General features: G+C 45.0%; 1 protein-coding gene across 9 annotated transcripts in view; it reads right to left on the bottom strand.

Moving 5' to 3' along the window:
* CADM1 (cell adhesion molecule 1) overlaps positions 1-20,046 on the bottom strand; it is a 324,876-nt gene that overhangs the window by 20,928 nt on the left and 283,902 nt on the right. For 5 of the 9 annotated variants that reach the window (XM_004749874.3, XM_004749876.3, XM_013054880.2 and 2 more), the window contains exons 7-9: positions 18,213-18,385; positions 13,246-13,326; positions 2,736-2,768 (exon numbers count right to left, since the gene is read on the bottom strand). In XM_004749874.3, the coding sequence (XP_004749931.1) occupies positions 2,736-2,768; positions 13,246-13,326; positions 18,213-18,385 (287 nt within the window). The remainder of the gene's footprint in view (positions 1-2,735; positions 2,769-13,245; positions 13,327-18,212; positions 18,386-20,046) is intronic. The other 4 variants (XM_004749877.3, XM_004749881.3, XM_004749879.3 and 1 more) reach the window with 3 other exon arrangements.

The raw sequence follows: 20,046 nt of genomic DNA, 5'->3' as shown, positions 1-20,046 counted from the left end.
CATGCTTGTTCCAATCAGATATTGGTAAGAACAAATGACCAACATACGTCAACAACTCGTATACGTCTTACGTACTCTAGCAACACAAGCTTGAATAAAGTATTTTAATGAGTCTTCAAAGGGAAAGCTTTTTTTTTTTTTTTACAAATTATTTTTTTCATTTTTATAGAAAAAAGGAGAACTATAGAAGGAACTCCAGAATGAATCCTTTTAAGACCAATAAAGTGGTCATGACAGGCTGACCTAATACGTCTTGTCATTTGAGTTGCCAAGTCCTCCAACCGCGCCATTTTTCTAGGCCCAGATCTCTCTCATGAACATCTCAAGGTCATTCTCAAGTGGATGTCAGTCAAAAGGTTGCTGCACTGAAGAAGCTGGGGTTTAGTCATAATTCACTTGAAGACAATCTGGTTCCAGATAGGGTCCCTGCTTTAAAGTTTCCACCATACCCTATCACCTTTTTTACCCTGACGACTGACCTGAAGACCATTTCCCCTCCATCAAGGAAGATTCTAGATACTCCTTTGGCTTTCATTAAAGCTGTTTGCTGGGGGCGGTAGGACCTCTTTGTGAGGACACTATGAGGGTATCAGACAAGTTAGGAGAATGTGTTTATATGTGTATTACATAGGGGACCATCCTGGGTTATCACTTCTGTCCTCCTGCTGGTAAGGAATAGCATGTGTGGATGTGTGGGAGGGGGGAGGAGAGAACTCTTTTTCTTCCTCCCCAACATTCTTGGCTGCCAGCCAGTGAACAACATCCTGGTGGTATATGGCTGTCCCTGAAATAATAAGGCAGTGGTTGCTTCTCTGTTCTCTGCCCCAGGAATGCTAGAAAGCCTAATTCCAAGTGTCTCTTCGTTACACCACAAAAGAGAGATCACCGTCACTTTCTCTTTCCAGGAAGAAAGATCTGACCAAAAACCGTGTCCTAGACCACGATGGGGCCCTAGGTTAACTTCTCATTTCTCAGATCAGGGAACATATTTCCTACTTGGAATACCTCAGCCAACTCTAAGACTTACATCCATCAGAGTCACGTAAGTACATGGATTTTATCGAAGGGACCTAGCAAATACAACTCTGGAGTCTTAGGAGATAAATGATCAATATTTCTTCAAAGATCTCACAGAATTCAAGAATCTTATGGTTACATTTGACCCTGGAGTCAATTATAGGAAGCTCAGAACTTAAAGCATCTTAAAAAGAATAGAACAAAATCTCTTGAACGGCATTAAAATAGCCTTAAAGCTCTGCGACTAATCGATAAAAGTCAGGAAGTGCTCAATTAATGATGAAACCTACAAATAACTAAGCTTAATGGAGTGCAGTGCCTGAGCTGTAGCAAGCACTATGGGGCATTACCTTAGAAAGTGGAGGTTTTATACCTAATTGATTTCTCATGATTGCCAGTGTATTTGGCCCTTTACCTTTTCCTTCTGTGCCCAGTGACAGGAAAGGGCCAGGTGGAGGCGCAAGGGGTGTGGGGATGAAAATAATGCTTCACACCCAAGTTCATTTTGCTCTCTTGGAATTCCTCATCAGAAAGTCCAAATGGGGACTGGTGGCAGGGGGCCAAGCATCACGGCCTGACCTTCGGGGACAGCTCACATAGGATGGGTTTCACTTAGCGATTTCCAACTGCCAAGTCCTCAAATGGAGGTCTGTTTTAAGGAAGTCAGTCTGTGCTAGGAAGAAATGTTTTGCTATAAGGCTTGGCTGATCACCCCATCGCTTAAATGGTGGAGTCCAACCCTGTACAATGTGCTAAGTGATTTCAATAGGCCTTTTACCAAAAAATCCCCTTGAACTCAACACCCCTTCTCCAAGCACAGTATCACTAAGGTAAGAGTTAGGGAATGAAGTCATATACAGATGAAACATGATTCTAATTTCCCGACTAAAGAGACACAGAAAAGTTAATGGGTCTCTTCCAACCTAGTCAGTCAGAGAGGAAATAGAAAAAGATGTCCCGATGGCTGTTTTGTTTTTTTCTTTTTTAGTCACTTTTTGTTTACAACCTTAACCAACTTTGTAGTATTTTGCCTACGAGATACCCACACACAAATGATCTTTTCAGTCCCACTTAATGCTGTTAAAATTTACATCTGGTGTCCCTCCTGGCTTGGAGAGGCTTCCTGCCCAGTGCTAGCTAGCATAAGCCTGCGTGCACACATGGAGATTAAGAGTGAACTGGCTCGGGTTTGCAGAGGGAGCTATGATGGGGAACATAATTAAGAGAAGAGTGATGCCCTCCCCCGCCACCACCTCGTGAATTTAAACAGGACTACCCTTCTGTCCTTACCTGTCCTTCACGGCCTCAACTACTGAGTGTCTCTTCCAAATGTACCTGGGACTCTAGCCTATAAACGAAGAAAGCAACTGGGCCTTTAATCCAAAGGCCATGATTTTTAGGTCAATATTCATTTTTGAAATCCCTCGTGTTTTGGGGTCTGGTGGCACTCTATCCATAAGGGCCACCTGTGGCCGGGTCTCCCACACCCTGGCCTGACTGTCACTGGCCTCCCTCCAGACGGCAACCATGGGCTCCTGAACTCACAACAGAAATGACAAGACTCGACATCCTTCCAAGCCTTCAAAATTACAGTCTATGTATGAGATCAGTCTACTCGAAATACGATTTCCCTTGAAGACTGCATTTCTCTTTTTCCCAGGCTTGCCTTGCCTCTCAGCAGCGCTGAGAAAGTAGATAAACAGTAATGTGATACCAACCGTGAACTGCGGGCTCTGTCGTCGCTGCCGTGTCTACAGACGGGAACAGAGGATTGGAGGAAGGGAGGAAACAGGAGGAACGGCATGCAAAAAAAGGGAAAATGGAAAAAAATGGAACAGATAATATATGAGCAAGCTTTCAAAGAACATCGCGTGACAAGCAATAATAAATGAAAAGCAAAAAGCATTTGAAGTGAGTTGCACTGTTTTAAGACATGCCTTCAGCTCAAAGCTGCGAGCCAGTGAGGAAAACAGTCAATTCTGTGGTTCTGGGGGTCTTGCCAGGACACATCTACTTGCTAGTCCATAGTCGGGGGAACATGCAAAGTGAGGGGAAACACCAGCGCAGACTCGGTGGCTCTGAACACATAAAGGCTCAGGACTGGGGCGGAAAAGCTCAGTCGGCAGGCTGGCGGAGCAAGGGATTCATACATTCAAACATTGCCTTTGTCTGAAGCCAGCCCACGCAGGCGCCCGGGCTTTGTGACTGCCCATTAGGCATCAGTGAAACAATCACACTTTGAGGATCCTCTACGGCTTACGCTCAGATGCCTGTACATGAACACGTGAGCTCAAGTTTTCCATCCCGCGTTATTATTTTGGCAGCGTTCAGCTGGAAAGTTCCACGGACTGGGAGGCCATGGGAATGAACATATTAACAGTTTCCCGATAAAGTTTCTGTTCACAATCCCCCACCCCTACCCCCAACCCCCTCTCCTGGCCACCAGGAATCCTTTCTTCACTTTGCAGCACTCTCTGGGTTACAACCTAAGAGCAGAAGACCACCATGGACACACCCGAGTCCGCACAATTGGCCAAACACCACTTCCGATCGTGTGACTTCCCACAAATGACAGTATCCAGCCATCCCTTGGCTCCCAGGGCAGCACCATGTTTGCTGTGGGGAGCTGCAGGGAGTCCCCCGCCTTTGTGGCCGCCTTCGCGTTGCCAGATGCACTTGCTGTGGAAGAAACCGTGGTCTCTTTCTTCCTCCATTTCCGATGCTGTCCAAGTTTCCTCCTCCTTCTGCTGTGCTTCGAACCAGGCGTGCTGTTCTGGTTCCTCTTCACAGGGAATGGCTCAAGGGGCTCAAGAAATTTTCTGTTTATTTTTGGCTAGAGGGAAAGTGGGATAAATATCTAACAAAATGCACGATGACATTCTTTTTCCAGTTGTCTTTTTTTTTTTTTTTTTAAACACCACTCCTGTGGCCAGCTTCATTCCAAAGTTAACCCATCTGGCCATGCTTTCGTGTTCGAGTCTACACCTCTCCAGTATGTTTCTTTCCACTATCCCCATCTGGCCAGGGAGGGCTGGTGACATGAACTCGTCATCTCTGGCTGGGCTGGCATTCTTGGTTGAAACTGCAAGTAGTTACCTGTTCCCTACCACCCACCCTTAACACAGCTATTTAAGCTGGTAATTATTTTCATGAGTTCTAGAGACTCCAAAAGACTCTTCTGGACTCGACACAGGCAATGTTTAAATGCAATGGAATGCCACACTTTTTCCTTTTTTTTTTCCTGGTCAAACGAGCCTGGTGCTTCTGATGTGCAAATCAGGACACATGAATTCACACCGGTGTTCCCCCTCAGTTGGCATGCTTTCCTCAGGACCCTATAACCATCAAAACAATCGCAGCCCTTCTAAGGAGCCAAGATTAACCAGCAGTCTGAGAAGCCACTGCAGCTTTAACATAACTTATAGCTGAGTTTCTGAAGGATTGATGAAGGAAAGAAAAACATAAAATACACTGCATAAGAACACAATACTTACTTACAAGTCAAGTCTGTATGCATAAAATAGCAGTAAAAAACAATACCAAAAATTGTACAGTTGAAACATCACTACACAGGATCGTCATGACACAGCTGACACATCTCCTTACTTGAAACATCCAAGCCAAGTGTTAGTTTCAGGTGCTTTCAGCTTAAGGGGCAAGATCAAATGCACATTTGTACAGAAACATTTATATACATGCTAACACATTTTATGGATAAGCACTGGCTCCTTTACAAAATAAAAAAAAGTAATAAATACTTTGGTTATTTTTATAGTAGCACTTCTCATAGGCTGTAATCTTAGCAGGTCAATAAGTAGCATAAACATCAAAGAGAGGAGGTGGAGTAAATCCTAGAGGTTAGAGTCCTCAAAACTCGTATCTTAGCATGAACTGATGACTGCTCCTTTTACCGTCTTCCTACATCACTGTGCTGTCCACTTTATCATGAAACTAAGTTAAGTGACCCTAGGTGTCGGCTTCTTTGTGGGCACTAGAAAATGAATGAGCCCAGTCCACAGTGCAGCTTGCTTCCCCAGTATGGGGACGGGAAGTCCATCAACTGCACCCAAAACAGGAGGAGAAAGGGATGCGGTGGGGTGCGGGTGGGGTGGAAACATCTTCTAGGGCAGTTAACAGCAAACACACGTTCAAGTCAAACCACACAAGTCACTGCGGCTGGAAGTGGCAAGGCCATGGTCAGCAATGGGGCAGGGGAACGCAGCAGACACACAGGTTGGCCACAGAGTTCTAAGGGGGTGTGAGGGAGTTTTGGGGGAGGCACCAATTCTATTTCTTTAAGAGCATCTGGTGTGCTCTCTGAACAGAGGCTATTCCAAGTAAAGAATTAAAAAAAAAAAAAATCTTTAGAAGTGACTTTGTGCTCCCCACAGGAGAGCAGTGTGACAGAATCTAATTCTCCTTCCTAATTGCATTATGACTTCATGCAGAAACCGCAGACACCCTGGCTCTGAAGGGAGTGCCGCTCTGTGAAGTGGGATTTATTCAGGGTGTCTTAATCAGAAGACTGGCGAGAGGTGCCAGGCCACCCCTGTGAATCAACTCGTGGGGTCACTCCATTGTTGGGTAACATTCGGAGTGTATGGGCAAAACGCAAGCAGTCCACTTGCAATACAAGTTAGAAACGCTGTCATTAGCTTGAAAAATGACAGCCCCTAATTGTCCTAACAAAGACTTGTTTTCAAAGGCACTTTGCTGCTGCCTTTAGAAACTCATCAGAGAGAAAGAGGTCACAAAGAGTTGAGCTGGGCTTCAGGCGCTGTAGGGTTAGGGAATGAAAAAGGCCTTGCTGAGCTATTGTCTTGATTTTAATTTTAATTACAACAGGGCAAATCTATTGTATACTTACTTTATTAGGTCAACAACCAAAAAACAATCCCAGGTTCCTGCAAACCCAGTCAGTGTGCGTGGCCTTAATAGTCCCTCTCAGGCTGTTTTACGAGTATCATCAAACAAGGTATCCCAGGGCAGACCCTGCATGTTTTGAAAGATGCACATTTCACGAAATACTGACTCCTTGGTCTCCTGGCCATACCAACAGTTTATGGCATCCTATCTTGAATAAATTAAACATCACCTATATTTCATGTGGCAGTAGAAGATATTTACAGAATGAAAAGGCTCTGACAATGTGTGAGATTAGAGACTGTAGCTGTTTAACCAAGTAGCCAAAAAAAAAAAAAAAAAAAAAAAAATGCTGCATGAGAGGCAGCTGGGCAATATTTAGTTGAAACAGTCATGTGTAAGCTCCGCTGTGGCACATTCTAATCCTTTCATATGGATTCTCTCCAACTTAGAATTGTTCATTGAGTGTGACAGACTGGGGGTTTAAAACTAATCCATAAATTAGTCCGTGGTCTCACACACAACGGGTGCCATAAATGAAAATGAAAATCCTAGAACAAAATTAAATTCACAACCTTAAATACTTTTTCTTCTCCAATTGCTCCGTGGTGCTCCTGCTTTAGAACGCCCCAATTCACGGTGAGACTGCATTTTGGGGTGCGTGTGTGCAGGGTCTACGTTAAAAAATGCACAGTGTAATAACCTAGAGAACCCAATCTGCTCAGAAGCAGAGCTTAATTGTAAAGAATTTAAATTCTCCCATTTTGATTGTCATAAGCTTAAATGGAAGCGTACTAAGCAGTCCAGACATATTTTAATACACTTTCCCCGAGTTTATTTTCTTAACTAAAGTCAATAAGGAGCCAATGGGTTTTCTTAATTGAATTCCCCTTCAGTTTGTGTTACGGAGCTGCTTTAAATCTAGACACTAGGGCAGGCGAGGAATTCCCCTGACAATTTTATTTTCATAGTTGTGTTTCGCCGGCCAATATATATTAAATATAGTTTTTTAAATTCATTTCTTTATTTATTTCTGACTTATTTGAAATCTATTGAAAGCAAAAATACGTGCCGGAAAATTAAATTTCGAAATTTATTTTCTACTGGATTCTCAGTTAATTTTCTTTCCAACTATGTTATGCTTTAATTAAACTCCCATTTCTCAGGGGCTGGAAAAAAAGGGGACAAGAACAGAACAGAAGCTAAAAGGGCCCAAACAGGGAAGTCTTGTTAAAGCTCTTTTACTTCTTAAAGTCACCCTCTCCTCCTTGAGGGGGCAGAAGGGGTTATGGGGTAGGGCCCCAGGGAACAGCAGGGTGGGGAATGGGTTGGTTTTTTTGTTAAGCAATTTCAAGTTTTGTAAAAGCTTCTTCAGAATTGTTCCCTAATGCTGCTGTGCCCCTGAGATCTTTTTCATTTGCAAACCAGATGTTCTGAAAATAACAGGAACCCATACAGGGGTTCCACCTCACAAGGAAAATGTCCTAGTCCTAGTAGTAGTCGTCTTTGATGCTGGGGTGGAAGTCTGGGTGGAGGAAGGGGAAGTAGGGGGAAGGCATGGGGGAAGGCATAGGGGAGGGCAGGAACAGAAGAGGAGGGTGAAGGTGGAGAGGGGCGGGCTCTAGAAGTAGGAGCTTCTAGTCCTCTCCGGCTAGATGCGGAAGGCTCCTTTCAAGTCCTACCCTTTCCACCATCAAGACAGCCCCAACGATCGCTTTCTAAGCCCAAGAAACGCATATGTACGATGCTAGTTTTCTGAACTGGGGATGAATCTTCAGTATGGAAACCTTTCAAGTCCTCATCTCTTGGATTCGTTTAAAACAAGGAACATAAAAGTATGGGAATTGTGATGGAAGCAATAGCAAAAAAAAAAAAAAAAAAACCTCCGTTCCCACCTCTCATTTCTTTTTTTTTTTTAAATAAAAGGCAGAATCAGGTGAGCTTCGTTATTGTAGTGTTCTCACTGCTTCCATTCCCTCATAAATCAGTATGGGTCAAGGGCTGGTTGGCTATGATGCTATTGGTAATGGGTCTCTAATCATCAGCAAAATAAAAATGTACACAGTGGAGACAGTATTTAAAAGAAGGGCCATGCAATTTGGGGGCAAAAACTTGAGAAGGGGGCTCATGCGTATTTTCTAGTGCCCTCATGATATGCTTGTCACCAGGCATGTTAGCCCATCAGTAACATTCAGTAAGTATGCAGTAAAGGATGAGTGGTACACGGTCTTAATGGAGTAGAAGCCAACTCTGGGAAAAAAGGGAATTTAGTAAACACTCTAGAATGAAAGTTGTGTATGTCCTAGCAACAGTGGCTTAATATATGCCTAGAACGTAAACACACACACACACACACACACACACACACTGCAGACAGGTGCTTGAAGTTGGGCCATCATGCTTACTTTCCAGAATGCCGTCCTTACCGCCATTCTATGCATTCCTTGATGGCAGACCAAGCTACTTGACGTGTGATGCTCTCCCCAGTCCTGCTCTGGCCGCAGGGTGGGCCCTCCATGCAGAGCACCTCCCACTCTTGGGTTCCAGGGTGGAGAACCTAGTCTCTCTACCATATTTTAAGGGGCTTAAGGACTTTTCTGCCTCCCCAGGCACTAGCATCTTACTTTATGTATTACAGGGACTTGGTATTTGTTAAATGAATGCCTAAAAGCTGGTGGATAAGCATATAGCCCTTTGCACCTCGCAAACACCTGCAGCACAGAGGAGGCTAAGACCTGGAGAAGTGGCTCCAGGTGAGGCCAGGCTCTCTAAGTGTTGTTTTGATGGTCCTGGTACAGGGGGAGGTTAGCACAGGTGTCCCTTCTTTCCTCCGTATTGAAGAAACTGGAAACACTTGCCATGGTGTTGGGTCTCCTGCACTTGGTGTGCTCGGAGCATCACTGAAGGAGAAGGACCACACTCAGGTTTAGGGGCCTGGATACACTTCACACACACAACGGCTTAGGATATCAGACTATGAAAGCCAAGGTAACAGGTGGGCCTGCGGGCTGGGACTCACTTTCTCCAAGGTACCCTGGGATTGTAGTGCTTAGATACCAAGCAGAAGAACAGTGCTGTTTTCTTCCCCAGGAAACACAAAATACTGAATTGGATACGTACTTTTAAAAAGAGGAAAAACTCATTTAGAAATGACCTATTTCATTCCTGTGAAAGGATTTTTAAATGTGTTCTAGGACTTGGCCCTGTAGCTATTCATTTCTTATTCTAAAGTGATTTTAATGTTTTAATTTATGACAGTCACATGTACAGTGACCTACAGGTTGGCCCCCCTCCCCCCGGCCCCAGTGAACCTGAATTTCCTACTGAAGCTGCCAAGGGTGCTTATAATAACCGAGTGCTGTGTTGCTTTCTAAGGTAGACTCCTCATCAAAGGACAGGACTGAGCAGAATCAATACAATATCCACATTATCTAGGGAGGGAAACACTATTTTCCCAAGATGGCAATGGCTAGAGGAAGAAGCTGGATCCAATTTTATCCACACCTCATACCTCAAGTCAGCTAACTTCAAAGAAAATTCCAAACACAAAACAAAACAAAAGACCCCTCCCCGGCCCCCCGTTTCTCTTCGGTTCTAATTTCGGAGTAGAATCTGCCTGAAGGACTCTGAGCCCAGGGGATGGTTTGGCTGGCCCTCTATTTTAACAGAGGGCTCTGGGGACAATTTGGACAACGCGGTTTGTTCTTCAATATCACAGCATGTATCTTTGTAAACGAAACCACATGGACAACTTGATGTGATTAGGAAAAAAAAAAAAAAAAAAAAGCAGGGGGCGGCCAATTGCCCTAATCGGAACAGACATACCTGATCAGAATACCAGTGTGCATGAGACAGGAGAGACACCCAAGAAGCTCATGGCGAATTATAGTGAGGCTCCGGATGGCTCCCATTTCAATTCCAACTCTCCAATGCTTTTTTTTTTTTTTTTAATTAGAGAGAGAGATTCTAATGAATGAACGGCATAATGGTTGCGAAGCTGCGACAAGGCTGATGGGGCAAGTTGACATCAAATACTCCATTCAGTACCCCAGAGCCTTCAAAAACTCCTCCCCTAGATCAGTCTACTGCTAGAGGTGTGCGCCGTCACACGAAGGTCAGGAGACCTGCTCCATGCACCTGAGACGGGAGAAAGCTGCCCGGCTCCTCCCACCAGGCAGGTGTAGGATTCGGGATGGCAATATCACCTCGGACTGGGCTCATGATTTCTCCCCTCTGAGGATCTTTAACCTGCTTTTGAGGGAGCCGGGCGACTGAGGACTCAATGATGGTCTGCCTCTCTAACAAGGAAAACAATTCGATTACCCCGGTTATGGAAGATAAAACATAGCGCCGGAGCACTTCCTTTCCGAGGAATCAGAAATCAACTTTCAAGGCCTTTCAAGTTTAAAAATATTTTTCTATCGCATTTGTACATTTTCTTGTAATGAAACTCTGACCTGGGGAATGGGTTTCAGTTATTGCATCTGAGTGGGAGAAAAGAAATGGAGGACCGTGGGCTGCTTCTTTTTCTTTTCTTTTTTTTCCTTCCTTCCTTTCTTTTTTTATTTTTTTTTAAAGCTCAGGCTTTATGTTACTGTCACTGGATTTAGCTGTTGCAGCTTTTAAGGCTAACGGGTGGCTGTTATGTAGTGAACAGTGCGAGAGAGGAGAGTGGAAATTAATTTAGCTATCCATTTGCCAAGATTCGGTCTGGAAGGTTTTTTTAGGAACCAGTCTAAATCTCAGGGATAGCCTGGACCTTTAAAATGGGACACAGGCTCATTCAGTTCCATAACCTTTAATCGGCTTGAAGTAAGGAGCAAATGTTAAAATCCACGAGTGTACTTTCTAGGCAAGATAAATACATGGAAGCTGCTTGTTAAGACCCAGCAAGCTTAGAAGATCATGTCCGTTAAGGCAGCGGATCCTACAATGTGTTTCAGTGGCAGTTTTGCTCTAACTACTCTTGGGGTGCCAGGGAGAATCTGGGTGTTCACGGCCACAGATGCCCTCTGTGTGTGGCCAGGGTTCAAGTGCTGGTGCCGAAAGGCTACCGTGCATCTGGGAGCTCATGGGGTATCCCCTGGAGCCTTGAGGTCGGGAGCAGAGAGACAGAAGCCAAGACAAACCCCTGTTTAAAGGCACCTTCGATGTGGACAGGAATACAGGACTGTTTGCTATATTTCCTCTTATATGGAGCCTTTCTGGTTGGAACAGTGATAACAGTGACTTGCAGCTGTTTGAGGACACAGAGAAGCTTTCGGTGGGGGTGAAGGCTGAAAGCTGGGAGCAGAGGCACCTCCGCTGTGTTGCACAGAGTGAGGGGGTTGGAGTTCAGGGGGTGCTAGCAAAGGTCTTAAAAACAAAACAAAACAAAACAAAAACCAGCCTGAGCTAGTGAGAGGCCAGACACAGATGAAAAGTGTTTTTCCATGTTATGGAGAAATGAGGCATTTCCACAGAGCGAGAAAGGCCTCCACTGCCTTAAAATATAGACCTGCCTAGCCTGAGTCACCTAGAGGGAACCCTCTAGAATGAGAGGTAGTTAAGGGCTGGCTCATCCCCGGGCCCCTTCTGCAAAGATGAACCGACTACTGCAAAAGGGCAGCGGGGGATGGAGGTGTAATTCACACAGACGTCCAAAGGGCCATTCACAGGAAATTTCGTGAAAACCTACTATTGAGAGCTCAAGCCTAATTCAGTTTACAACCTGGATAAGCGGCAAGAAATCACGAAAGGTAAAAACCTAGCTCCTGGTGTGGACAGTGGAGAGGCTGGTTGACCTGGAATCAGGAAGGAGGGAGCATCTTTGCTGTGCTCAGCAATGAGGGGGAAAGTGGGAGGAGTCTGCGCACTAGCTAACAAGCTTTTGCTTAAGCCGCGGAAGAACAAAACTGAAACACAAAATACGCACAGACGAGGATTTCGGAAGCAGCCTGGATGGAGCAGAGTTTAGAGTGAGGCACAATAACCAATTGATGGGTTTTCGGAAGATTTTAAGTGCAGGCACTGATGGTTGCATAAACAGCGGACAGAAAATCCTCACTAGTGGCTTTTTCTAACGTTCTCTTTGTCCCACTGTAATGGGTTAGGAAGGTGAAGAAAACAGACTAGGGGATCTACCATCTTCATTCATAAACGTCCTCTTCCATAGAGCATTTTCGTCATGCTTGTCCCACCAACTCCTGTGAAGACCATGAGCGTCTCCAGAAAGTCAGTGTAAAGGACAGCTGCCTTATCTAGGGTGGTAAAGTGGGTCTACACACAAAGAATGATGAATTATAGAGTCAGTGTTTTAACAGAAGTCCTGCATCCTGGGGCATGGAGCTCAGAGAGATCTTACAGGCTCCTGGGATAACAGAATGAACCGGGGAAGTTCTCTTTTAAAGAAAAAAAATTTTTCCCCCTCATAGAATAATCACTTTTACACATTCTGGGGCTGGAACCCGCACACAGCAGTGGGGGAAGATCTTATGTCAGGAAATCCTGCATGTCTAGTCGACACAGTGCAACTATAGGCTTTCCTACTGTAGCAGACAGCAGAGCTCCGAGGCTCCCGGACAAGCAACGTCAAGTGGTATGAGAGCCACAGAGTACCAGCAAGGGGATGGATGGCATCCCTCCTCCCTCAGTGATACAAGTTGGAGACCATGAAACTCGTTTTGAAGAAGAGTTTCAGACAGTCCAGAAAAAGATAAAGCCACAGAGGCTGTGGCTGCCTCTTCCATACCTCCAGTATTTAACTGAGGGCAGTAGGCCGGGACGGGGGTGGGGTGGGGATAGGGGATGGGGGATGGGTACATGAGTGCCCAGCACAGAGAGGACAGTGGCTTTCTCTGACCTTGAGACCCCGACAACACACATAGGTTCTAACACTGTCAGTGGGTCCTCTCTGAGGCAGGAAGAAGGGTGATGTATTTTGAAACATGACCCCCCTGGGCCTGTTAAAGGGTGTGTATTTTCTTCCATATGAATTAAGATGGAATTAAGACAACGAGAAGATCCAAAGGCAGAATACTTACCATTTCATCAACCGTGGCTAAGCCTAAGCTACCGGCATGTTCTTGCATAGCCAGGCGGCCATTTTCCCTAGCATTCTGCTTTGAACAGTGATGCTTGAAAAAGAATTCTCTTAAGCGTAAGTTGCAAAATATCTGATCTACTGTTAAATGCCTGGATGTTAAAAGATTTTCTGAGGTCCTTAAGATTCAGCTTAAGAACAAAGTATCTCATGTCTCTGAAGTTCCAAAATAAAGGACCCATTACATTCCAAGGATTTCAAGGGACCGTTCCGGCTTCTTTGCATACACACGAGAAAGACAATATACATTCAGGACATTTTCAGTGGTCATGAAGGTACCGTACCTGTGATGATGGTAAGGATGGTGGTGGTGGTGGTGGTGGTGGTGGTGGTTGTTGTGGGAGGAGGGATAGTTGTGGGGGGATCTGGATAAAAAAAAAAAGGAAAATCAAACCCACAATGCTGAACACAACAATGATCAGTAATGACAAAACAAAGGCATGAGGACACTGAGATGTTTGTTTGATGACGTCCCCCTCCGAAACCAAGAGCTTCCCCGCCCCACCCATACCGGAGATCTGGATCTTGTCATTGGAACCTCAAACCTTACTTGGAAAAAGCTAAGATAAGAAGAAGAGAGATTTGTATTAATGATGTGAAGTAGGGATGAGGTGATGTGAAAGAGAGAAGGGAGGGAAAATCAACACAGGACACCCCCGCCCCAATCTGATCTCAAAGGGGAGGGTCAACCAGCTCCGCGCCCGAGAGTCATTTCAGTTTATGCTTCTGCGGATGGGAGAAAGGAGGAGGAGAGGGCGCTGCTCCAGCGAAAGGGCTGCTATTGGCCAAGGATGAGTGTGCTCTTGTTCCCTTGCTCTCCGTGACGAGGAACTTCATTATTCCCCATCAATACATCCCAGCGGGAAGTGAAACTACTTCCACGCTCGTAATAAATACAAAGAAGAGAGAATGTCACCACTAAATATCAAGTTCCAGGCATGTGAGATTTTACTGAGATTTTGTTTTTTTTTAAAGTCAATAAATTTTACAACTTATAAATATTAATGTGTTAGTTGCCTTGGCTCGTGTTAAAAGCTTGACCTGAGTGGGTGGCGGTGATAAGACTGAAAGCCCGCCTTCCTTCTTGTAAACAAGAGGATGAGATATAAACGGGCCTTGACCCGCCAAGCCAGGAATCCCAGAGGGAACCCTGTGTCAGATGTTTGATATACTGTATATTCTTCTATCATCTCAGAAATTATTTGGGGGACAAGGGAAGGGCAAATCTGAAAGAGAAAAAAAGAAAATCCTGAGCCCAAATGATCAAACTGAATGTGTTAAATTGTCAGCGAGACTTTGAACTAAGCAATCATTCTGGTATAAGAGAGCGTAAGACGATTTGAAGGCTTTTGATTTTAAATTTTATCTAAAGCACGTCAACTTTTTCTCCCTGACACATCTGGTGTCCTTTTATCTCCAAGTGAGCTCTCAGATTGTCTAATTAATACATCAAAACTTTAATTATATACTGCACCTTTATTGGCTTTGGTACAACTTCCTGAAAGTTGACGAAAACACTGTTTTGGTGCCTGGTTGTAAGGTCTGCTTGAGATGATTCCTACTATCGATCACTAATCTGAGGTTTTAATTTTCCTAACCAACCTCTCTCTCACACACACAGTGTATGACTGTGATGGGCAAAGATCAGCAGCAAATGGTTCTGTCTTGTGGGAGACTGTGCTTGTTTAAGTTGGGGACACGAGTGGTTTAAAGCAGCCTCACACTGGAGTTCAAAAAGGAATTCAAACAAAAACAACAAAAATTAAAAAAAAAAACCCACAAAAACCAAACCCACCCCCCAAGACCAAACACACACACACACACACACACACACACACACACATCTCACTGTCTGCCAAGATGCAGTAATGATTAAGTAATTTCAAACCACCTTTTCAGATGAACAGGCACCTTTTGTTCAGTCTTGCTTCCCTGGCCTCGTTCTCATGGAGGCCCCAGGTGAGGAAGCATTCTGGGACCCAGCAGATCTTGTGGCTGCTCCCACACCTTGCCGCGGGCACCGGGACAGACACAGCAGAGCGAGGGGCACGGGCCCCCAAGCCAAGGTCTGAAGGCATCCCGTGCCCTCTCCTACCCAACTCAGCTGTACCCAGAGAGGCTCCTGCTGCCCAGCATGTGGGCAGCTAATGTGGTTTCTCTGTTCTGGTTCAATTACAATATTTATCACTGGAAAGGGAACATCTGTGCCTGGGAGACTTCCCCCTGGTACACTCTAATGCTATTTCTGAACCCATCTCTCAGAGTATTGGCACAAAATGTGTGATATCCACAATATAATCAAAGGGGAATGGAAGGTCCACTTTTGAAATATGATTTGAAAACACGATTATGAACAAGGGGTGGACCAGACTAACAAGGGCAGAGACTTCAGAGAAAAGGTCACTGGTCCCTTTCATTTTGTGAAAATCACACACTTTCAATTATTTTCATCACTACCGGGGTAACTGTTGTCCTTCACATCTGGCTCAAGTGACCTGAATGACTTAGATTCTATTAACAGGTATAACCTCATTGCTCAGATCATTTCCGGCAATAAGAGCAACGTGAGGCCACTATTTAAGAAAGTACAGAGTTGGAGCTAATGAGCGGTGTTTGACACATAGAGGCTCAAAGAACAAAAACAATTGGGGCTCAGGCACTAACCAGCTAGATTCTCCAAGTATAGGAGTTATTTCCAGAGAATTAAACATTTTAAAGACACGTTAACGCTTGGTTCATAAAGTACTTTGAACATTACTGTAGTAGTAGTACAATAAACCACCTCTGAAAAGAAAATCTACTCGCCATCTTGTCTCCAACTGCTAGGATATTTTATTAACGAACAAGCAACACCTCAGGTTGGCCTTGTAGCTGCCATTCCAGGCAGCGCTACTGGCATAGCTTAAGGGAGGTAGGTAGACTCCTATAGATCTAACAGATCCCTGGACGAGGGTAAGTATGCCAAGCTGGGTTACGGAGATGTGTGTGTGTGCGTGCATGTGCGAACGTGCGCGCATGCACTTATCAGAACAGGTAGGTCACTACGTTTCTTGGCTTTCAATAATGCACTCTGGCCCGGCAAGTGAAGTCCAAACGTCTCATGTTGAAGTGTATTTACTGTTCTGGTGGGAAGCAGTGAGAATCAGAGGCCCTACAAAGGAAGATTCCAATGTCCCTGTAGACTTGGTAATCAGAAGTGTGGTGGCTCGGAGACACAGTAAGCCTGAGACCTTGAGCAGCTTAGGTGACCTTCCTAAGCTTCCCCTCTCATCTGTACCATGGGATGAGGATAATGCATATGTCCTGGGGTTCCTGGGGAGATTCGAGGTTGGTCATGCACATGCAACAGTGGGACACAGGGAGAGCTCAAAAAACACTAGGCGTAAGCTGGCGTCCCATGTTCCAAAGACATCTGTGTCCTTCAAATCCACAAAATGTTTCTTGTCTGGAAAGGTGGCAACAGGAGGGATGATAAATCAGAGTTGTTTTTCCAGATAACTTAGTCTTCTGACTCACGGAAGCATACCCTAGACTGGTGGGCATTTGCCACTGCGGACCTGGGGGACAGCAATGGAGGGGGCTTGTGGGAGGCTCAAACCCTCATGTACAGACAGAGATCTACCTGGCAGCCTCTGGCATCAGTGGACCATGAACAGTCTGAGGCACAGGGTGGCTGTGTCATATCAACTGAAAAGGGGGCCAGGGTACGCCCTGGTATGGACATGGGATCACTGTTCCCTTCATGGGGATCTCCTCAACCACTAGGGAGAACTAATACTCTTACATGTGTAGAGCACAGACCACGTGGGTATTGTATGCAGAAAACACATCTCAGATGTTTACAAACCAGGTGGATAGATGTGATCTTGTAATTCTGCATTACGTTAAAAGGGGGAGAAAAAAACCCCTAAAACCACAGAATTAGATCATAAGGATTAGATTTGAATATCCAAGTAGATAGGGGGTAAAGCATGCTTCTGCGTCCTCAAGAAGACACTGACTCCTGTTTTCTTCAAAAGGAAAATGGCCAGGTTCTAAGACATAACGGAGACAATATTTCCTACATATGGTTCTGTGTGTATGGGTGTATATGCGTACACAGTTATACTTGGATAATGTATTTACAGTGCTAACAGGAAGAAAGAAATGTGCACACATAACTGTATATTCATAAGACACCAAAATTTTCAGGCCTGTGGTTCCTCATTCCATGTCATCTCAGTTCATGACTATGCTTCCTTTATAAACCTGACCTAGAGACTTTGGACAGAAGAGGCATAGTCTGCCATCCTAAGGCTAGAGCAGCAGTGCCCTCCTCAACTACAGAGAGAATATTCACCACACAAAACTGACATTAAGATATCAATGGGAAAAAGTCGGGCGCCTGGATGGCTCAGTGGGTTAAGCCCCATGCCTTTAGCTCAGGTCATGATCTCAGGGTCCTAGGATCGAGCCCTACATTGGGCTCCCTGCTCAGCAGGGAGCCTGCTTCCCCCTCCCAACCCGCTCTGGCTGCCTCTCTGCCTACTTGTGCTCTCTTTCACTCTCTCTCTCTGTCAAATAAATAAATTTAAAAAGAAATGGGAAAAAGTCTAAGATGTCTGACACGTAGGAGATGCTCAAGAAACGTTTGCTGGTTAGAGAATGCAATTGATGATGCTATATGCTCTAGTAATCCTGTGAGAAGATATTAAGAAAACAGACAAATTTAAAAATAAATGTGTTCATGTCTAAAGGAAGAGCTACTGGTGGTTTATGTGGCTACCAAGGAGCCTGTATCATTTCTCCAAGTATTTACTGGCTTGCAACATCTTCGGGAATGTAATAGCTTCATGCTGAAAACAGGATACTTCTGTTCATCAAAGCAGGAGACTAGCTCAGATATCACAGGAAAATACCACTGGGAATAAACTTTCTGAGCTAAATAGCCATTAATTGGTAAGGCTGAATTTTGCAGTCATTATTTCTAACACAGTCTCCATGGCTTGTGCCTGAGGACACAGCTTTCCTGCTCAGCATGACCAGGGACTGTGATCTAGTGGGAAATCCCCACGATTAGAGGGAGAGACGAAAAGTCAGTGCCCTCCCAGGTGGGGACACTGGGGTCCACCTCAGGCCAGGCTTCTTTAAGGTTTTGCAGAAAACAAATGGGCTTCTGGTTTTCAACCGGACCAAAAGCTCTGGGAGGGAACATAAGCAGCAACGACATGTAAATGAGTCTAGTAGAAGACAGGTTTAGCTTTCCACGTACCGTAAACATACAGCATATAATCCGAGTGAGCTTTCCCCACTATGTTAGAGGCTTCACAGCGGTATGTACCGTTATCTGTTTTGTTTAGGTTATTGATGAACAGGTTGGGCCCGGAAAGGACGGCGTGCTGAGGCATCTCATCATCGACTCTAACCCAGGTCACCATCACCGGCCTGCAGAGGAAAGAGGGGCGGCACAGGGTGCTTCGTTATCTCCCACCAAGACGTCTGCGTCAGCTTCCCACCCACGCATCACAGGAGTCCCGTGGAGGGGGACACGATTAAAGACATGTAACAGAATTACAGCCGTGAAGTCCCCCTGAGTCGGTCTGGAATAAACTTTTTCTAAAAAACATTATCAGGTATTAAAAAACTTTCAACGGACCATAAGCAGGAGTCTCATTATTTGCAATTCATCTTTAACAAATCAGTAAATAAAACAAGGTGCCCTATTTTTATGCCCTGCTGTGTGGTTTCACACCAAACAGGACAGAGCCCAGCCATCATTAATCATCTCATTAATTAGGGGGAAAACAGCAAATTCTTGGCGAGTGATACACGCATTACTCTGATGGTTACAGATATACCAAGACTCTTGCCTGGAAGCCACTTGGGAGATTTAAAGGGATTTCAAGTTTCGTAAAAAGAAACAGACTTTTACATCTGAATGCTGCTTTCTTTTGACCTCTGCGGTTGGAAAAAGTACCTCTGTTCATTCGGGAAAGGCTCAATCCTTTTTTTCTCCTTGACTCCTACCCATAACCTGCCTCCCCCAGCCCAGTCCACCTTCTCTATGGGTTCCTCTGCTACATGCCTTGCTTTGCTGGCTCTCCCAGTCCCCCTCGCTGTCACACCCTCTCCCTCTCCACGTGCACCTGCAGACCCTGTGACTCAAGGGTCTAGTTAGTCACTGAGGGGTGCATCTCCACCTGGGCTCCTTCTGGCATTCAGAGGCCACGTTTGTTTCAGCGCCACATTTGTGTCCATTAGGGAAAAGCCAATTTTACAAGATGTTCTGGAGCCCAAATCGCACATGCACCAAGTTATCTTTCAAAACTTCTTGAATCTAATGTGCGCGTTCTTCAAGGTGGCTCCCTCAACCTCCCGTGACATCAGGGCCATGTGGGCGCCTGTGCCTGAAGCTCTCATTTTGGAGGAAGGGCAGCAGAGATGCAGGCACAGAAGTAACTTCTTATCTGTCCCCAGCACCACCTCTAGGAGCGGCGACAGGACCGAAAGGCCCAGCGCTTAATGATGAGCGAACACCTGAGTTAGCCCTGTCGCGTAGCATTCCAACTTTCAAATGGGATGTGAAGTTACAATTTTTCTTTAATTACACATGGGTTTGTCATCACAACCCAGTAAATTATTTAAAAATTAGTCCTGCATATGTGTTGCTTGTAGGCAACGGCAAATGGGTCTGCCTGGCATTCAGAGCTAACGTCCTGCTGCTTGACAGCTGAAACAATCAGTGGGGGTAAGTGCTGAGGATATTCACAACATTTAATGGCAAGTTAAATTACCATTTTTATTGTATGCAATTTCTTGAGAAAATAAATAGGTAATATGCCGGAAGGGATCGCAGTGGAGTAACGCGGGCTTGCTCACACAGCCGTCCACCCGTTCCCATCTGGGAGGAACAAACAAATACCTTCTCTGGCATAAATGTCCTGAAGGAAACATGTCATTGACTGTCTCGGTGGCACATTCAACGGAACAGAGTACCTTCTTTGCGGGGGGGGGGGAACCCCACAGAAACAAAATATAGGTTAGCAAAGCCATATACTCTAAATGTGGTTAATATGGCTGAATATAGGTATTACAAGTGGTGAGAG

Source organism: Mustela putorius, unplaced genomic scaffold (genome assembly GCF_011764305.1).
Source record: "Mustela putorius furo isolate JIRA1106 unplaced genomic scaffold, ASM1176430v1.1 tig00000460_pilon_pilon_pilon, whole genome shotgun sequence".
Lineage (NCBI taxonomy): Eukaryota > Metazoa > Chordata > Mammalia > Carnivora > Mustelidae > Mustela > Mustela putorius.
The sequence above is the reverse complement of the archived record's forward strand: the minus strand, read 5'-3'. Positions and strand labels throughout refer to the sequence as shown.